The following is an 18,996-nucleotide window of genomic DNA, read 5'->3' on the forward strand; positions in this document are numbered from 1 at the left end:
GGGTGGTAGAATAACTCACCTTTTGCCTTTCAACAAAAAGCCAACAGGCACAAAGCTTCAAAGCTTTTCTGTGTCTGTGACATTAGTAAGCATCAGCATGCCAGGCAGGAAAGAGTTAACAGTGAGAAAATGCTCTACCTGTGTGTTCTTGGTCTCTGGTTCAAGGAAGCCGTCCTTCCTGGACTGTGCTGACTGCCCAGTCTGGCAGGACTGGTCATGTAATCATTGGGGACTGTTGGTGGTTTGACTGGCTCCAGGGTTTTGTAAGGAGTATTTCGACTGGTCAAGGAAAAAAAGATTTGAAGACAGAAAGATAAAGGATCAGAAGATCAAAAGAATAAATGAATGAAGTAGTGAAGCCATTTGTTTTCTTAAGTTTTCATGAGACACCACTGTACAGTGACCCACATTACAGTATGTTGAACAAATTCCATTGGACAGGGTAGACAGGTCACACTGAACTCTCTGAAGTGCTCTTATGTAGATAGATCCATACAAGTTGGCCTACAGCACATAAACTGTCTAAAAAAGCTTAAACTAAATTTACCACCCAAAATATATTCTTTGAACTACCTAACATAGAACAGTTACATTCACATAATATTCTGGGGTTACCTTTCAGTACACTGCACCTGACAAACACTCCCACTGTAACAATTTCCTCTTTCCCCCCTTCCCCTCCCCTCCAAAAGCTTTCTCAAAGTATTCTTGGCTAAAGATATTCAACTCATTAAGACAGGAATAAGGCTGAAAGCTTCACAGAACAAGTTACATTTGCAATCACCAGTGATCTTCCTAGTAGCATTGTTTCACACAGTAATCAAGCAATCTCATATCACTTAAGCAGATCTTAAAGTGCCTCTCAGATGAGCTTCATTGTTTCCATTTTGCAGCCCAAGAAAGTGAAGCCCAGGGACTTCCAAGGTCATCTAGCAGACTGCATCAAGTCAGAAATACAACAGATCTTTCAAGATCTATTTACCAGACCCATTACCGCCTTAAGAACAGTGCATCTGTTGTACTGACTTGCAGAGCTCTTCAGTTCTCACCAGTAACTAAGAGATCCCTTGCAAGAGGAGGAATTTGGCAATGCACCAGCTAAACAAAAACACTAAACTATGGGTATTTAATAATTTGTTCAATTACTGGTTATAAGTGAGTTGATAAGTGATACAGCTTCCTGGTATTTTAAGAACTTTACTGACTTCCTTTTTACAATATGGAATGCAACAATTTAAATTTAAATTTTAAGTATAACATTTTATAATTAAAACCTCTCAAAGAGAAAAGTGGAAATAACATAATTGTTTGTGTGCACTGTGGTGTCTAAATTAGTTTATCTATATAAAGACCTCCAGATGATTTTAATATGCAGACTGCCACCACCTATAGATCTGCCAAAGAGATCAGTTGTGGGAAAAATAAAGAAACTTTGTATTCCAGTTGTAAGAGAGAGCTCTAAATACCACCAAATAGAATGATAAGCAGGGAAGATTTTCAATGTTCTTCCAACAAAAATAACTTTGAAAACTAATGTTTTCAAGTATTCTACCTTGGAATGCACTGACAATAGGAACTACTACTCAGCTCTGTAATACTATTTATTTTGCCTGTACAAGATAAAAATATTGTGAAAAGCAAACCCCCACTACATCCTCAGCCATGCTTCAGTTTCTCCTTTTTCTTCTCAGCTTCATTGAAGAACTCAAACTCCTAAGCACCAGAGAAGTAAAAACCAATTTCTTTCCATCACTCAAGGCCAATCCTTCCCTTCGCTTTTCTGCCAGCCTCACACAGAGGAGGAAAACTCCTGATGCTGCCCAGCACACCCCACCTCACGTCCCCCAATGCTTGGGTGCAGTGCTGATGCCCGTTGCCACCAGGGAGGGCTACAGGAAGTCCAAGGCCTTGCTCTGTTCCAGGACCCTCAAGGCGCGACTGCAACTATTCCCTCCATCCAGCTCCAGCAATTCACTCATTCTCCTGTCGTACTTCCAACCTGAGCATCCAAGGTTTCCCACAGTCCGATGAAGAAACCCCTGCTTCCTGTAGTCCCTTTCCCTTTTCAGCCCACGTGATTTCTGTGCAGGAGTCCCTCCCCACCATATTCCTTTAGATAGTCTTGCCTTGGAGGGACAAGCCGCACAATAGGCAGCACATACTTAAAGGCTGGTGTTACGCACCAAGCTCGTTCTGATTTTACACGCTTATCTCTGTTTTCTGGATCAAAGGGAAAAGAGTAGTATCCTTGAGGTTTCTAGCAATTTTTTCTGCATATATTCGGGAAACAGTCATGCCTATGATATTTCATGCTTTGGCAGAACACGGATGCTCAAGACAAGAGCTGTACTTCCTGAACAAGAAGGGCAGATAGAAATCTCTGTTACGAATCCACATTATTCCTCCCCCTCAGCCAACTGCTGCCTCTGTCAAGCTCATTTGGAAATGACATTCAGCTGATTAATCCTTATCGGGAATCAGCGAAGGCAAGCAAACAGCTCTGGCTTGTTCCGAGGGGAGCATTAGAGAGAGGCAGCTCACCAGTACATCAACGCTGCTGTTTCACTAGCAAACGTCCAAGAGGACATGAAAGCACTACCCAGCTTCTCAGGGCTGATAAACAGCTCTCTCAGCTGGGATAAGAGAGACAATTGGAATACTGATTGCATGCCCTTGAGCAAAGGGAATTTTCACAAAACATGCTGAGGAAACCTCTAGGGTAACTTCTCTGCAGAATACACAACAAACACTGCGATGGTGAAGCAGCAAAGCATCATATCGGGATTAAAAATCACTAAGGCTTCTACAAAAGGAGTTGCCGCTTCTAATTTTCCTTGACCATCACTTCTTATCCCTGTCCTGTTCCATCCCATTATGCCTCATTTTTCCAGCTCCCCACCTCTCCCTGACAACACACCCAAAGCCAACACAACCATGCCAGCCAGCTTTACAGTGCCTCAGTTCCTCACAGCATAAAGCAAAAACTAAGGGTGACAAATAGGTAGAAGGTCTTGTTTAGGATGCCTTTTGGAAGACGTTGCACAGTTGGACAGACAAAACCATATGGCGTGTGCTCTGAGCTTCTCAAGTATTAATGTTTTCGTCTCTAGCAACAACTACTTGCTGGCACACCAAGATAAGCAGATTTCACTCCCCACAGCAAAATAGACGCTACAGCAGGGAACTCTATTCACAGTGGGACTCAGTAATAGCAAAACCTTCCTCACTTAAGCATAAAAATAAAAATGCACAAGCCTACAAGAATCAACGTTGCCATTGTGTTCACAATGCGACAAATTTTGCTTAGATAATGCAGCAAATATGGCACCAACAGTCATTTCATACCTCTTACAATATTGAGAAATGAGTAGACAAAAACTTTGACAATTGTCTTTCCCCCACTGAAGTCAAAACCTTATTGATATTCTTTTGTGTCACTAAGGATTTATCCCAGAAAATCAGGAATAACAACAGCCGCCTCATTTACCCATCTCTATAATAAATCTTTCCCCCATTATTGAAAAAACATTCTTTCAGAAGGTCATCATGTAAATAAGAGTCAATGAAGCTGAGAGGGTTTATAGAGGAAAGGTAATTGTGGTTTTTTGCTAAACGCAATCAGAATTGCCTCTATCCATGCATTTAAGAAACACCAACACCAGCACAATTAAAGCTTTCTATTATGCAGGCAGGACCAAGCAGTCTTCATTCTTACCCCAGAGTTCCCCGGCCTGACATGGGAGGACTTGGTGGTTTTTGTGTAGGCGGATTTGTTCTTGACAAGGTGCCAGTTCTTGCAGGCTGGTTATTTCCATGCTGAAATAAGGGAAAACATGATTTTATTTTTATAACAGAGCAGCTCTATTATTGACAGCTTTTTTTTTTTTTTTAAAAAGTGTAAGAATATGAAGTGAGAATTCCCAGACAGCTGTCAAACAGCAAGTTTTCAGCTACATGCAAGACAGACACCAATAAATACAAAGAGTCTAAATACAAGCTTAACATTATTTTTGCTATTAATTTACAACAGTTATCAGAAAGGTAGGCAATTGACAGGTTCACACACAGATCTCTTATATTCTCTTTTCTTTTAAGGGAAGGCACATTTGTGTTCATCTCTGTTCAGGTGTTAATAATTTAAATCAAACTTTAACACTGACAATACAGTCAGCGCAGGCCGAGAATTTCTCAATTTGTCCCTGCTATTTGACTAGCAGAGTCATTCAGGTTGTCTGGGAAGTCTCCTGCAAAAAATGTAAGTGAAGGGAATCAAGGCATCTACTGAATTCAGAGCAAAGCACTACATGTGTTAGAGAAATTAATGTATCTATGTATAAATGCAGATGTCAATGTATCACAGATATATTGACACACTCTAAATGCTGTAAATAAAAAAAAAATCAAGTATAGCATGTTTAATCTATCCTATGGAAAGCAGAGGAGAGCATAAGAGAGCACTAGTTTTCAGTTTTTAATGGCTCTGCAGCCTCTACTATCAGTCACATGAGGCACTGTGGGTCAAAGGAGAAATAACACTTCTTACCTTGGCTTTTAGCCACTTAACGTTGGCAAAAAAGGGGGGAAAAAGGTAGAAATTAATGGCAGATCCATCACAACTGATAGGACAGGTTAAACTACAGATAATCACATTTTTTAAAAATCATGTGTCTACTAATAATTAGCTACATCCCAGTACACTAACAGAGATTTTACTGGCTCACTTAGTCATTGAAAGTTCTGTGTCTAAGTGACCACAGGAAAAACACTTGTGTCAAAATTAGATTTAGTTAAGCTTTGCCAGATTTGTTTGCCAGGCTCCTCATGGGTAGCAAAGGGTTGAAAAGCCCTTTGCTGACCATTCAAGTCCAAACCCAAATCAATGCTATTTCAATGGCAATGTGCTCTTAAGAATTCGTTCACAAAACCACAGTTTCAGCTATATGGCCAGAATAGACTTTCCTGTTGTTTTGACACTTAACCTTCATGTATTTTGAAGAAAACCTAGCTGCTGCATTGAATGGTAAATAAAGAAAAGGGAGTTCTCAAACAGGATGAGCAGCAGCGCCTTTCACCTCTGGTTTATTGATTGAAATCTGATTCAAGCCAGCACAGCACTGGCTGCTCAAAACTGTGTTGGCAGTGCTCTAATAATTGTTATTCTGAAATTTTAGCTCTTAGAATCAAGTCATTATATGACTCCACTGTATCATTTTTTACAGCCTTTGTGACTGCAGAAGAAAAAAAAAAATTAATGAAAACTTGGCCTCACAAGGAAAACAATGTAAAATTTTAGACTAATTCAAGTTGAGTTCTCTAATTTATTTGGGGGAGGACTCATGTTTTGGAATGCGGAAGAGATCACCAATTGAAAAAAAACAAGCAAACAAAACCCCAAAACATAATATAATCCTCATGCTTTTTTTGAGGTTGTTTGGACATAAACTGTCACTTCCAGAACAAGCCTCCTAATGCACAGCTTTTCAAACTGCAGTTTGCATCTTCTCCTCCTCCTCCAAGAAACACAGAGCAATTTAAAGGCATCCATGAACTCAGAAAAAATGATTAAAACATGCTACACAGCAATATGCATATGTGAGATTTCTGACAGGGTCTGCAAAACCACTGAAAAACAGCTGGGGTTTACAAATCAAGAGAGGTTGAAAGCCACTACCCTCAAGTTATTCTTATTACAAGAATACAAACACAAACCGTGCTCCAAAATTCAAATGAAAAGGTTTAGCTGCGGTAAATAAATTTGAAGGTCATCCCATTCACTCCCAGTCTGGGCAGGGGTTCATCAGCAGTGGCAGAATTAAGGCATTTAAACCACTTCTGTCCCCGCATACTTATTTCATGGGTAAACATGAAGGCTCAGTTTCCAGGATGCCAGAGTAGTCTCCCAAGTATTATATTTTTAAAACACACTTTTAGCAATGAAATTTGCTTTCCCCTCTCACAGCAATATGTGACCCTTCCCCTTACTTCCCCAGCTGCTAAGGGCAATGGTATAATAAAAGGAATTTGTTAAGAGAGACTAAAAAGTGAAACTCTTCGTCCAGTCCCTCCCCAGCAGCCACAGATAGAAACCTTTTAAAGGCTTAAAAGGAAGGGTGGCATGGTTTCTTACCCAGCCTCTACTACTAAGTTTGCCTGCCTTAAAAATATAAACCAAAAAAACTTCCTCTCTTCCCTTATGCAGTGTCACTAAGCATTTATGGTGAGTCTTTCCACCTCCTCCTTAATCACCATTACATTCTGCCTCCGCTGCAGCAACAGTATGAATATCAACATCTAGCAGTGATTCAGGAACCTTCATCTTATTTCAAACCTTTCTATTGCTAAGTAGCGTTTAACATACTAAACATATATCTGAAGTCCGACAGCTCTTGACCTTTTTTCCTATCTCTACCACTACATCAGGTGAGCTTCATCTCTTTTGCTACCAGTTAATATGCAGACAGAAACACACACTTCTTTATCGTGCAGAAGAATTAGTAACTGTTGTCATACTGCTTTCTAGAAGTAAAAACCTCTGTACATGTCCTCTCTGTTGCCATCAATAAAAAAGAGTTATACTGTCAGGAAAACACAGAAGGAACACAAAGGGAAAGGGGATTCTTATGGGAGAGGAACTCCTGATCTAAAAGTCAGAAATAAGGGAGGAAAGCAAACAAATCAAAGAGATGAACCATATGGCTATTTAATCATGGTTAATTAGCTAATTAATTAGGAGGAGACTTTTTCTCGTCTATATTGGCTGAGCTTATGAGGTCAACCTTGCTGCATTTCTTGGTCTGAAAACCAAATGCAATGCTTTCTAAGCAATTAAAAAAATTTCTTGGAACTAGGAACAGTTTAGGCCTAGACTCATCATGATTTTAAGAAAAACAGGAAAAAAGACAGCAGAAAACCAAAAGTAAAAAAGCAGATACATGTTTAATGTAGGTTCAGGCATATCTCTACAAATGCCTCTAGGCCAGCCAGCCAGTTGGCAGAACATGACTATCACCAACTGCCTGATCAGTACCAAGAAGGTCAGAGTCAGGAAGGAAGGAAATGCAGGGTATGAGGAAGAGAAGCAGCAGCATGCATAAGGTTCACAGCTTGAAGAAGGATGAGACTGTTCCAAGAGGGATCTATAAAATAAGAGATAGGAGGTGCAAAGGAAAAAAGCTTAGTCAAATGAAGAGCAGCACTGAGAACTCCTTTCTCCTCCTGCTAGTTGTATTACTGTACGCAAAGGAGACAGTTTTCAGCCAGATACCAGCATCCTGGATGACATACACATCAGAACAAAAACACAGTGTGTAGGCTTGCTGGGGATGCTTGTGATGCTGAGGCAGAGAACTAGACAGATCAGGATGTTCCCAGAAACAAGATAGCATGGTAAGCAGCAGTATTGGTTGGGGTTTCTTGCAAGCATCATAGCAGAGAAATGTTTTAAAGAAGCAAGCAGAACAATTTTGCCTTTCCAGGGAAAAGCTGCCAAGCATGTGGCAGTCCTGAATAAAGTTTTAAAGGTTGTCACAAAATTAAGAGAAAGAAAGCACAGTCTCGGGTTCAAGAAACAGGAGTCAACCTTGATGCATTTCCAAAAGATCACAGCTAGGGCAGTTGCACATCCACAGGGGGTTGACAGTGTGGGAGAGTAGGCTGGCCAAGGGCTGAGAGCCAGCGGTGGGCTGGGAAGGAGTAACACAATTAAGGCAACGGGCAAAACAGGTGTTTGCAATAGCCATGCAAGGCATTTATTTAATCAAAGCCAAAAGTGAGGCTGCTTCTGTAACTGATGCCAGGAATTCAGAGCACCTGGACTGAGAATTTTAGCCGTGAGTTTGGACAGGACAAACAATGTTTTTGGACAGTCAAGCATTGACTGTAAGTACCAAGTACGACATTTACTTGCTTAAGGCAACTACTTTGGCAATTCCAGCACATTCAGTTCTGGTAGTCTAAACAGTACAAAGGCAGTACTGCAGGTTTCTGTAACTGAGGCCAAAAGGACAAGACCAAGAACAGCATGAAAGCATAGGGTGTGAGGCAATCAGAAGTATCTACTGGTAGCCAAAGGATGTCCAGATATTTGAGGGACTCTGCTGGCTGGCCTCCAGAGGCAGCCATCTAATTGTTTTTAATAGTTTCCATGCCAAGTAACAAGTCATGGGGCAACATTAGTCATGATTCAGAACCAGAAAGCTATTATTCAAGTTCTAAACTCTGTTTGGAAAACTAGGGCTAGGGATATTGCACACAACTCATTTATGTGAGCAAATGTATCTATAAGCACAGAAATACAAAAGGCCACTTGCACACAGAAGCAAAATCTTTATCACACTGACATCCAGCAAGTTTCTCCTGCACATTCCAGGTACGAACTCTCAAATTTCAGACTCCAGAAACTTTACCTCTCTGTGAAGGTCTGTTGTACTTCCCCTGCTGTATGTCGCTCACTATTTCTCCAACTCCTGAATTTAAAGAGCCAATTTCACTCTATATCCTGCCATACCTAGGATCACTGAAAGCCATCATTAAAGACCATCCAATATAAATGCTGATCAATGGAAACAAAGGTTTAAAAACTGCACCAGTCTAATCTGCATTAATAGTAAGTGTCTGGCAAACTCAGAACTTGAGTATGTAAAAGCAATAACCACCCTTAGATCTGTTACCTTTGAACAGTAATCACAGTCATCAACTGTGATAAAAAAAAAAGACATGACTGCTCTTGATGACTCTTTAGTCAGCCTCCCCTTTTACTTAAAAAGTTATTTCCTTTATTAGTTGAGGGAGAATTATCTGAGACATCCCTACAGAAAGGCAGCTGGCCATAAGACCTTTTGAAGTGCTATTATGTATCTGCAGCAAGGCAATTCAATTGCCCCCTAGGCATCCTCATAGATTTTTGCACAAGATTGCCTCCTGTCTCATCAGTGGAGCAGTTCTGGAGTACCACAAGATGACACAGTCAGAGCAAGAAAAGCAGCTGGAAGGCTACTTGTACATGAAGGTATGGGATGCCTAAGGAAAGGATACAGTAAAACACCAAGTCTAGAACATGATTTCCTTACAGAAATCAAGATATGAACTTAGGGAGAATGTGTAATCAGAGATGTTTTTCAGAAGGCAGACTGTACGTGGGTGTATGTGTGTTACTCAGGGTAACGCAATTCTGCCACTAGTTCTGTACAGTTTTAAAGAAATCATTCCTGTGTCTCAATTTCCTTATCAGAATGGGTCAGAAACCTTTTTTTTGTTCATTATTTCCTTATAGTCTATTGTAAGGCAGATTATTTTGAGAAAATTTAGGTTCCAAATCAGTAGTTCTTTCAAAATTGAACATGATTAGGTAAGTCTCTCTTCGGTGAAATTTTACCTTTAAACTATAACTTCTCCCAGTATTATCTGCAACCTAGTAATTACACTCTTTTCTGTCAACAGTAACTAGTAACCTGTCAGTATTGCTTGTCTCTCCTTTCTTTCTTTTTAAGTTTCCAAACTGAGCAGGCAAAAAATTTCAAGTCACATTTGACCTTAAAATGTTTTTACATATTAAACTGCTATTAACATACAAAAACCTGCTTGTGGATGATAGACAAACTTAATATTGTTCCCTCAGCACTCAGTAGTCTTCTTCAGAAAAAGATAGATTCCTGCCTTTAAATACTTCAAGCTTTTTGAATTCTTTGAGTTGGTAACTTTGGATCTAGCTACAATAAAATAAGGTTAACATAAAAAAAATTCTTTTCAAAATTAGAAAATAAAGAGACCTTATAGTTTTGAGTTTTCTTTGCAAGTAGAAATGCTTGAAACTTACATTGTATCAGATGACACTACCACAGGTCTGAATTTTCAGTAGTAAGTGCCCAGTGTCAACACTCACAACAGAGTAGTGTTGGTAACAGGAAGAGTTACTTTTTCCCCCAAGAGAAGTGTTCTTTACCCTACAGCAGTATTTACTGTTTGGCCATGACCCCAGAAGCATGATGTGACATTAATGAAATTGGCAACATGACATCCTTTGAAGCATGAGTGTCTGATAGTGGGTAATACAGGGACAAAGGCTGCAGAGGCTCAGGTTCAGAATCCCTGCCTCACTGCTTTGTTACAGTGAATTATTTAAAAGTTAGTACTCAAGTGGTTAACACATAAAACGTCCTATCCTAAAGGGGAAGCAGGCACGATTAAGTAGCCCTCCACCCTCACATCAACATCTCATCTGCATTTTTGTTTTGTACCAACACAGACGTAAGCATGAGTACTGCAGGTGAGTAGGGCACACTGAGAGGCATAAGGGTGACAGCAAGACTCTCGTCTGTCCTGGTTTAGCCAGGATAGGGTTAAGATTCCCCAGCAGTGGGGGGGAAGCTCTAGCCGGGTGATTCATATATCATGCTGACTTCACATCCTGGCGCAAGCGCGGGAAGAATCGGTGATCGCGTGGTTGGCGCAGCCGGTTCTCTCACTGCTGTATCGGTATATATTTTGCTCTGTTCATTGTTATCACTATTACTGTTATTGTTGTTGTTTGTTGTGTTGCTGTTGCACTGCTGTATTAAACCTCTCCTTATCTCAGTCTCGGGGCTTTGTATTTCACTCCCTTTGTGGGGGAGGGGCAGCAGCCGTGTGGTCTCAGACCCTGGCAGGGGCTAAACCATCACACCGTCTCTAAGCTTGGCATTTGGTAAGTTTTGGCCCAAACCCTACTTTAAGGGAGTCCTTCCACCTTCTATTTGCTTCAGAAAGACTTCTGAACACTTAACTCTTGTCTGACCTCCTCGACTAGAAAGCTTCTCATAGTTTTAATGCACTGAAATGCAGGTGTTTTACAGTGACAAAATCCTGATTTTTTTCTTAAAACAAAGCTGAAAAGTGCTCAATCTTCGTATAAAATTCAAGTTTGGTTTTGAGGAACTATTAGTTCCATAAAACAAACTTGATCCAATTACAGCTATTAGGCATTTAAATGTAGCATGTATTCAAGACTTTATCTGTCTTTACCAGAAGGTGTCACTTCAATTTCCTGTTTAGCTGCCATTTTACAAATTGCTGCAATTCCACCTGCCTCCTATCAAAAAAAAAAAAAAGATTATAATAAATTCAAAGGCCAACTTCAGGGCTTTTAAGGCAGCTTCCAAGCTTCCTCCTCCTTCTCTTCCCTCTTAAAGTGAGGATTTTCTGTATGAGTAATTGTATTTGACCTATTTATTTGCTGGCACGCTACTTTTTTTTTTTTCTTTCACAAAAGAAAGGGAAGAAAAGGAAGGAAATCTTAAAGTAGTCTCTGACTAATAATTTTAAACCAAGGTCTACACAGGAAGGTAGGCTCTCACATCATGACAGTTACTCTTCTTTACCAAGAATGACTTCAGCTACGTTCCCCTATCCTCAGAGGGTGACAGCTGAGCAACTACTTAACAGACCAGCAAAAATGCTTGCCTGTGTGTTTCCTGGAACCATCTACACATAATATTTGTGTTGCAAGGGAAAGCCTTCTCACTAGCAAACCAACTTCAAAAGCTGTCCTGATTTTGACTGATGCTAACCTTGGCTTCATAGGCATATATATTAAAAAAAAAGCGCTACTTTACTCCTTTTGGAAACTTCATCTGTATCTGCTCCTGCAAAGGGAAGGCGCAGGGAGTGGAGCAGCTGGGGCAGCTTGGGGTTTCCATGGAGCTTTCAGGCTGAAGGAGAAAGCACCTCTGCGATCCTAGGATGCTCTACAAAAGCTTTTCTACCAAGAAGCTGCTGGAGGAGGAAACAGCACTGCCTCCCAAGGATGTGTGTCTCCCATCAGGGAGGAAACTTGCTATAGAGAGCAGTTGCTTACCATCATTGCCATCCCCCACCCTCATCACCTGTCCCCACAAAAATCACTGCATGCATGTGAGAGGGAGGCATGTAGAGCCCTTCTCCATGGCCCAAGCATAGGCATCTGCTTTTGCAGCCCCTCTACACAGCCATGAGAAGCATGAGACACACACACAAAGAAAATAAGCTCTGACTATGCATAGGAGGTGTTTCTGCAATTTGCTCAGATGTAAGATGTACAGGGGAAGACATTATTTACTCTGAGGATTACCCATCCTCCTTTTTTTCTTTTTTTTTTAATTCTATGAGACAGTATTTTTATTTACATTTTTTATATAAAACAATTTAGCATCACCCCTTAAAATATACTGCATATTTCAATTAAAATTTTTCCTTGGATCGGTATTTCATGAAATGCAAGTAGAAACAAGCTATAATCCAGCCTGTATCTTTGACTTCTCTTCCTTGTACTTCTCCTTTCTGTTTCTTTATCAAATCCTGCACTAGAACACAACAGAGGCCCATTAACAACAGTAAATTGCCATCTACAGATTTCAAAGTGTTGCATTGTTTTTATTTAATACTTAAATGTCCATGTATGTGTTGTACTGTATTTTATTGACAGTTACCACAGCAGAAGACATTCAAGGACCTGTAAGTTAGTCAAATCAATAATTGCTTTAGGCAGAACTAAAACTGCTTTTCCTCTATAACCACATGGTTTCTTAGGCCTTACTGCACATGTTGCTGTCCAACTCAGGGTGAAATATTCGGTCAAGAAAATAAGACTTAAGAGTCTGAAGCATCTTCTAGGACCATTCTGGACAGAGTTTGTAGTTAAATTTATTGTATGCTTCCCCTTAATTTGTATGTTCAAGAGGCGACTCAGATTCTCAAGTGTCATCCACTATTTGTTCTGACTTCCAACAGGACCTGATTCAGTTTCTTAAGTTGTTTTGGTTTGATTTTCTTATAACAGCACTTGTTACATCTAGGTTTGCAGACAAAGCAAGCTACTTCCTTCAGGGCTATGATCTGTGTCACACTCTGGGAACCCAAGTAATATGATGGCTAAAACATTTAATTATGTCATTCACAACCTCAGCCCACTCTTCTTAACAGTGTGTCCAGTGAATGTCAACACTGGTGAAGGTATCAAATGCATGACAGCCATCTTGAACTATCTATCTGAGGCTTGGCTGGCAGCTTATTTCATTTGTGTAACAAGTCTAAATAGAAAATACCAACATCATTTTTCTGTTAAGTGTTTCATCCCTTCCACAGTCATTAAATAGACTTAGGCAAATCACTCAATAAAGAAACAATACCAAGATATAATTTGTAGCTGACTTGTAATAAGTTGATAATTTGGTTATAACTGGAAGCTATTTTACCTCTGAAGTCTTTAATACAGAATTAAGCCACTAACAGTTTAAAAAAACCTTTACTAAAAATGTTCCATAAGAGCTGCATAGAAATAGGTAAACGTACCTCATTCGCACCCCCTAAACAAACAGGGTCACATTATTAAAAATAAAGAACCAGTATTCCTAAAAGCAAATAGTCATATTGGAAAATGCAACTGCTACACCTTAACAACTTCAGCATTTATGGATCAAGCAACCTGTTTTGAGCCTGCACAATACAAGTAGTTCAGCAAAGCATCAACTTCAGAGACTAACAGTAATTGTTCTACTTTTTTAAAGTCTTCTACAGCACTTGATCCCTGGAGCACTTAAATGTAGAAACCAATATCCTGACATTGAATTTGTGGATTCCTGTATTCTCTATTCATAGACCTCTCTCCTCGAATGCAGAGACCGTATTGAAAAATTATCAGTTTCTGACCCCTGTGTTTCTATTTTACAGCAATTCAGGGCATGTCTTTCAGGCTGCTATATATGATTGTTCTTCATCCAGTCTGGCTTAAATTATTAGTGTAAAACAACCCTAAGAGTTACAGGTTTAGTACACATTTAGCTACAAACAAAACAAAACAAAAAAAATCAGGTAGTCCAAAGTCACTACATCAATTCATAGCCTAGAGCTGTCATGGTATAGAGCTGCTTTCTAACTTGTGTTGGAATTAGACTCCTCTGGGCATCTGGTGGATTACTACGAAGCAGTAGGTACCTTGGCATTCTTTTGTGTTGAGTAATTCTGAAAGATCTGTTCCTCAAGAGTTCAGTGATTCAAAGGGCACATAATGGACCGATCTAGCTGCACAACTGACTGACCAGAGCACATCAAGCTTTAGAGGATACATGAATGTTGAATAAATTCTTTTTAATGCCATTCAAGGGAAGATTGTTGTGAACTGAATATACCTGGAAGGCCTGCTCTAGGGGGATGCAAAGCTATTTTTTATAATGAGATGTCCAGGGAGCAAAGGATGTTATATTAATTCATTTCAACTATGATCATTTCAAGGTAGGTAGACATTAATTTATGAAGGTTTTTATTTAAAGGAAAATGAAGATGTCTAAAAGCACAAAGGGGAGCGAAACATCAAGTGCCACTAGATGAACCCCTTTCTTCCAACCACCCTCCAAAAAACCCCAACAAAAACCCCCACCATCCAGTTTCCCCGTAAGAGATAATTTTTCTCAGTAACTAAAGAAATAAAGGGAGTGGCAGAGAAAATTTAATCTGAGGAGGAAGGCGTGATAATTTTAGAAGTCAGTCATAGCTTTTTTGACAAGTCATTAGCCTAAGATCATAAGCCATTCTTTCCAAACACTGTGACTACCACTGACAGTCATAATGTTGTGGCAAACGTTGCTCAAAAGCCCCTCACTGTAAACCAGTCCATTTTGTTATTGAAATGTTTGTATGTGGGAGCAATATCAAACACATAATCCTTCCTACCATAAATGAACTAAACATTTTAATGTCAGTAACATTCTGCCCCAATCCTATGTCCTGGTCTGTGTTACTTGAAGTCCTCAAGTGTCCAGGTATTCTTACCTTTACGCCATGGCCAACATCATCCAGCACCGTGTAGTCTATAGGTTTTCGAATATACCTTACAGGACGTTCCATGTTCGCTGGCGCTATAATTTTGTGAGTTCTTGATGTGTTCTTATTGGTCGTCAAAATGCCTATCTCTCTGCGAGCGACCTTTTCTTTATGGATGTCCACAGTCTAGATTAAAAACAAGAAAGTACGGATTTCTTTAGGCATTTGTTGTTTTCTTTACAGAGCTATCTACACGTAGGCTTGACTATTAGACAAAGACTCTGAAACAAGTTAATTCTGCTGGAAGGATGCCAGTTTATTGTTGAAATGAGTTTAATCTACATGAACATTGTTTGAAAATTACACTTTAATGAAATAAACAATATTAATAATAAAATTACAATTATACTTTACTGCTTTGACACTCTAAAGACACTATGCAGACACAGTCCTTGCAGATTAACCCTCAACATTCTCATGACTGACACTAGTAATAAATTACTCCAACTCCACAGCTGGGAAACCAGGACAGACAAGCTAAGCAATTTGCCTGTAGCCCCAGAAGGGAACTAAGCTTGGGAAGTCTGTGTGGTAATTTCTTTCAGCAAAGCCATCAGTGCATGTCAGAGTAAGAGCCTGCACAGAGAAGGCCTAATTTCAGCACTGAGGCTAGTTTCAGTCATACTGTTTATAGCAGCTTTACTAGAAGAATAAACTAGCGCCTTAAAGATGCAAGTGAAGGAATGTAAAATATGCTGAGCTCTATCATTTTATTAGGAAATATCTAAAAAGACAAAGAAAGGTCAGTCCAGCAGTCTGTGAAGGACCAAACTAAGCTTCACATAACAGACACACACTTCCACATGCAATATAACCACCGCTTAAACCCTAGCTGAAGGAGAACAAGTACAAATCAAGCATCAGATGCCATAGGAAGTCCCACCTCTACAAAGCCTATTTCAAGATTCAGGGATTTTTACTGGTTTACGTACCTACTAGAATCTCAGGATCTCATTACAGGAGATGGTATCTGACAAAAGCAACCACTCTACATGACTTTGAACAAAACCTATCAAGCCACCACCTCTTTCCACTAAGGAAAATAATTCTCAGTCTGTAAGCATCAATTCCTCCTGGAGAGACTGTCATAGAAACAGAGAATCAAGGTTCAGAAAGAAAGAAAAATCCTTGTCCGTCAGTACTCGTTTGGGTACATCTCTAGAAATGGCCTAGTCTAAAAGGGATATTGTGATGTGCAAGGTTTTGTTTAGTGAAGCAGAGTCAACGATGAAGCACAGAATTATTTTATGTTTCACTCTGCTTCTATATGAGGCAAGACAAAAAAAGCAAGGTAAGCATCCAGGAAATGACCATTTCTAGGAAAGCCAGCATTCAGTGTTCAGAGTTCACTAGGAAATGCCTTCAATTGAACTGTTTCTTTTTCATTAACAGGTACACATGCTCAAATACTCTTAAATTCTCCTGAGTAAGTACAGAAAGAAATAAAATCCTCTTTAACAGCTTTGATACATGTCATTAAAGATTACACGTGGGACACAAGTGGAGAAGCACCTAAAAGCAGTGATACCAAGCAAGCTTGTTTTCACAGCTTAAAGCAAAATAACAAACAACTTGCAACATCACAAAAGGTTCTTTTACTTGGGAGGCACATGGAATCTTAATAGAAATAAGAGTTGTGATTTTCCAGAGCAATGCAAGACATTAAATGTGTATGTCTGCATTAGCTTATTTGGAATAATTAAATATCTCAATAAAGCTTTGGAGCAAGATTTATTGTTCTAAATGCATATGCTCTGAAAAACCCCAAAGTCAGGAATAAAAATCACCTTTCCAAATGAGACAATCCTATATATCAAGCGTTTACCACTACATCAGATATCAGCCACTGCACACACGTTTGCTCTGGCAGCCAATTTCACAGACGACAGAGCGAAGACTGAAGAACAAGACTACCCATATTTCTTCAACTCCAGCTATTATTTGTTCTTTTCCTTTTAGAGACTAATACATACATGTTAGTTCTGCCTTTTACTTTTCTTTCAGCAACATCAAGAATCAACATCTGAGTGCTGTGCTACATGTTCTTAGATCACCTCTCTTCCAGTTCCTCCATACAACTTGAACCTTTTTGTCCAATGACAATACCAGGTCTCAAACTGTCTTACAGAAGTCTTTTAATAATATGCAACTCCTCACATTTTTTAATACATGAGCACTGCATAGGTCCAAAAGAACTTTAGAGTCACATAAACAACACAGCAGTATAGGAGGCTGAGAAGAACGTCAATTTAAGGCACATACTACAATGTTTTAAAAGAGGGTATTTTAAAAATACTACTATGCCCCTTGAAACACATTCATGCTTCTACTTCATTCTCACAAACAGAATCTGTTGTTACTAACAAATTCATCTTTTGTTCAGTGGATGGACAAAACCACATCTTTATACTAAGAGTTCTCTTAACACTGATTCAAAAAAAGAAGAAAGTAAGACAAAGCCCTTCACGGTACAAGACGATGTATTTTCTCCTAGCAGGTAGTCCACAAAGACTGACTTTTCCTCCCCGCAATGAACAATGAAGATTCCATAAGTTACTAGACCAGAGTATGAGAAATTCCAGGAACAGATGCTGCACCATACATGCTTTAGAAAATGACTGAAGCAATCTTGCAACAAGTTCTTGTTAACAGAAAAAACCCTTAGAACAGGAAAAGAGCATGTATTAGTTATATCAGACAGATTATCCAAAATTACACATAGAGCAGCAATTTGTAAAGTCATTCCATGGATTTCAGTAATATAAACCCTGAACTGCATGCAGGCATGCTTGTGCAAGAGACTAATTCACTGTTCAAAGCAAATGAGACTGCAAGTCTTACTGCATCTGATACACTGGAAAAGCAAGGCCATATTTTGTCCCTACGCAAATCAAAGGCTCCCAGCATATGCTTCATGTTATTGTTATGTGATCATTATGCAAAACAAAGCACATAACAGTAGTTCATTTTTATATTTTTATTTATATCTATTTGCTTGATGTTGATGTGGAAGTTTATTGTTTAGTCATAGGCAATGTTTTTCACTTCCAAAAGAGGAAAAACCCAAAACACAAGCATTTTTAGCAGGTTAGCATAACCACCCAGACAGACAACAGTTAATTCCCAAGAGAGACAAAGCCACACATACCAGGCAACAACCAAACTAGACTGTTCTCAAAGCTCTGGCCACACTTGGCACCTATAGCTATTGAGTAAGCGTCCACTCTGATATGGTAATAAGACAGCTAAACAGTAGTTAGTTTGTGATTTCATGCACAAAACCTACTTTTAAACATCAAAGATGGAGAGGAGCAAAGTCTGGCAAAGCAGCTTGGGTTAACACAGGTTAACAAGCACTAGCACACAGTCAGACCAGATTCAAGTATGCTTGGCCTATGCTGAAACATAAATGCGTAGCATAATTTAAAATTTGGGGAATAGGGATGGGATTCTCACACCTAAACAACATAATCCAGCAAGAAAAAGTATAGCATTGTACTGATTTGGAGAAGAGCGAGAGGACAGCCCTTCCAAAAGCACAACATGTTTCCTTTGGGAAGCAAATTCAAACTAAACAAACCCTTCTGCCATTACAACTTGGGTACTAGGGTCCATGCCAGCTAATCCCAGAAGCAAAGTTAAGCTTGGAGGTTGAAAGAACTGTTAATAATTAGCTGCCTACACTATCTGTCTGCTTCAAACCATATAAAAAAAACAGTTTATCAACAGGATGTAGAGTTAAAATTTAACTGTTTGCTTCCTCAGAAGTAGCCTCAAGGCCATGTGCAGCACAGCAATGATACAGCAAATAGTTGTTCTTTTCTCTTTTTTTTTTTCTGTGCTGCAAGAACCGCTCTACCATGAGCTAGTGTGCAATCCCAGGACAAACACTTTACAAGAAATAGAGACTGCAGTACATTTGGCCAAGCTAATTTGAGGATATCTAAATATTTTAATAAAGCCCACATATATAGGGATATTAAAAAAAAAAGGAAAAACAACTTCAAGCTTTGACAATCTTTTTAATCCTGAACCACTGCAATTCAAATTTATGAGCTAGACACTCACACAGCTACTGCTTCTCTCACTAAATACACACACAGCTGGTAAAGAGCGGGGCAGGGGGAAGGAAATCTCTATCAAAGTCAGCTAACCCGGCACTGCCAA

The 18,996-nt window shown here is 39.4% G+C and overlaps 1 protein-coding gene across 11 annotated transcripts in view; it reads right to left on the reverse strand.

Moving 5' to 3' along the window:
- ABI1 (abl interactor 1) overlaps window positions 1-18,996 on the reverse strand; it is an 85,205-nt gene that overhangs the window by 15,019 nt on the left and 51,190 nt on the right. For 7 of the 11 annotated variants that reach the window (XM_074866471.1, XM_074866529.1, XM_074866502.1 and 4 more), the window contains exons 3-6: window positions 14,779-14,955; window positions 4,544-4,558; window positions 3,716-3,816; window positions 139-279 (exon numbers count right to left, since the gene is read on the reverse strand). In XM_074866471.1, the coding sequence (XP_074722572.1) occupies window positions 139-279; window positions 3,716-3,816; window positions 4,544-4,558; window positions 14,779-14,955 (434 nt within the window). The remainder of the gene's footprint in view (window positions 1-138; window positions 280-3,715; window positions 3,817-4,543; window positions 4,559-14,778; window positions 14,956-18,996) is intronic. The other 4 variants (XM_074866481.1, XM_074866512.1, XM_074866541.1 and 1 more) reach the window with 1 other exon arrangement.

The sequence above is a fragment of the Strix uralensis genome, chromosome 1, assembly GCF_047716275.1.
Source record: "Strix uralensis isolate ZFMK-TIS-50842 chromosome 1, bStrUra1, whole genome shotgun sequence".
NCBI lineage: Eukaryota > Metazoa > Chordata > Aves > Strigiformes > Strigidae > Strix > Strix uralensis.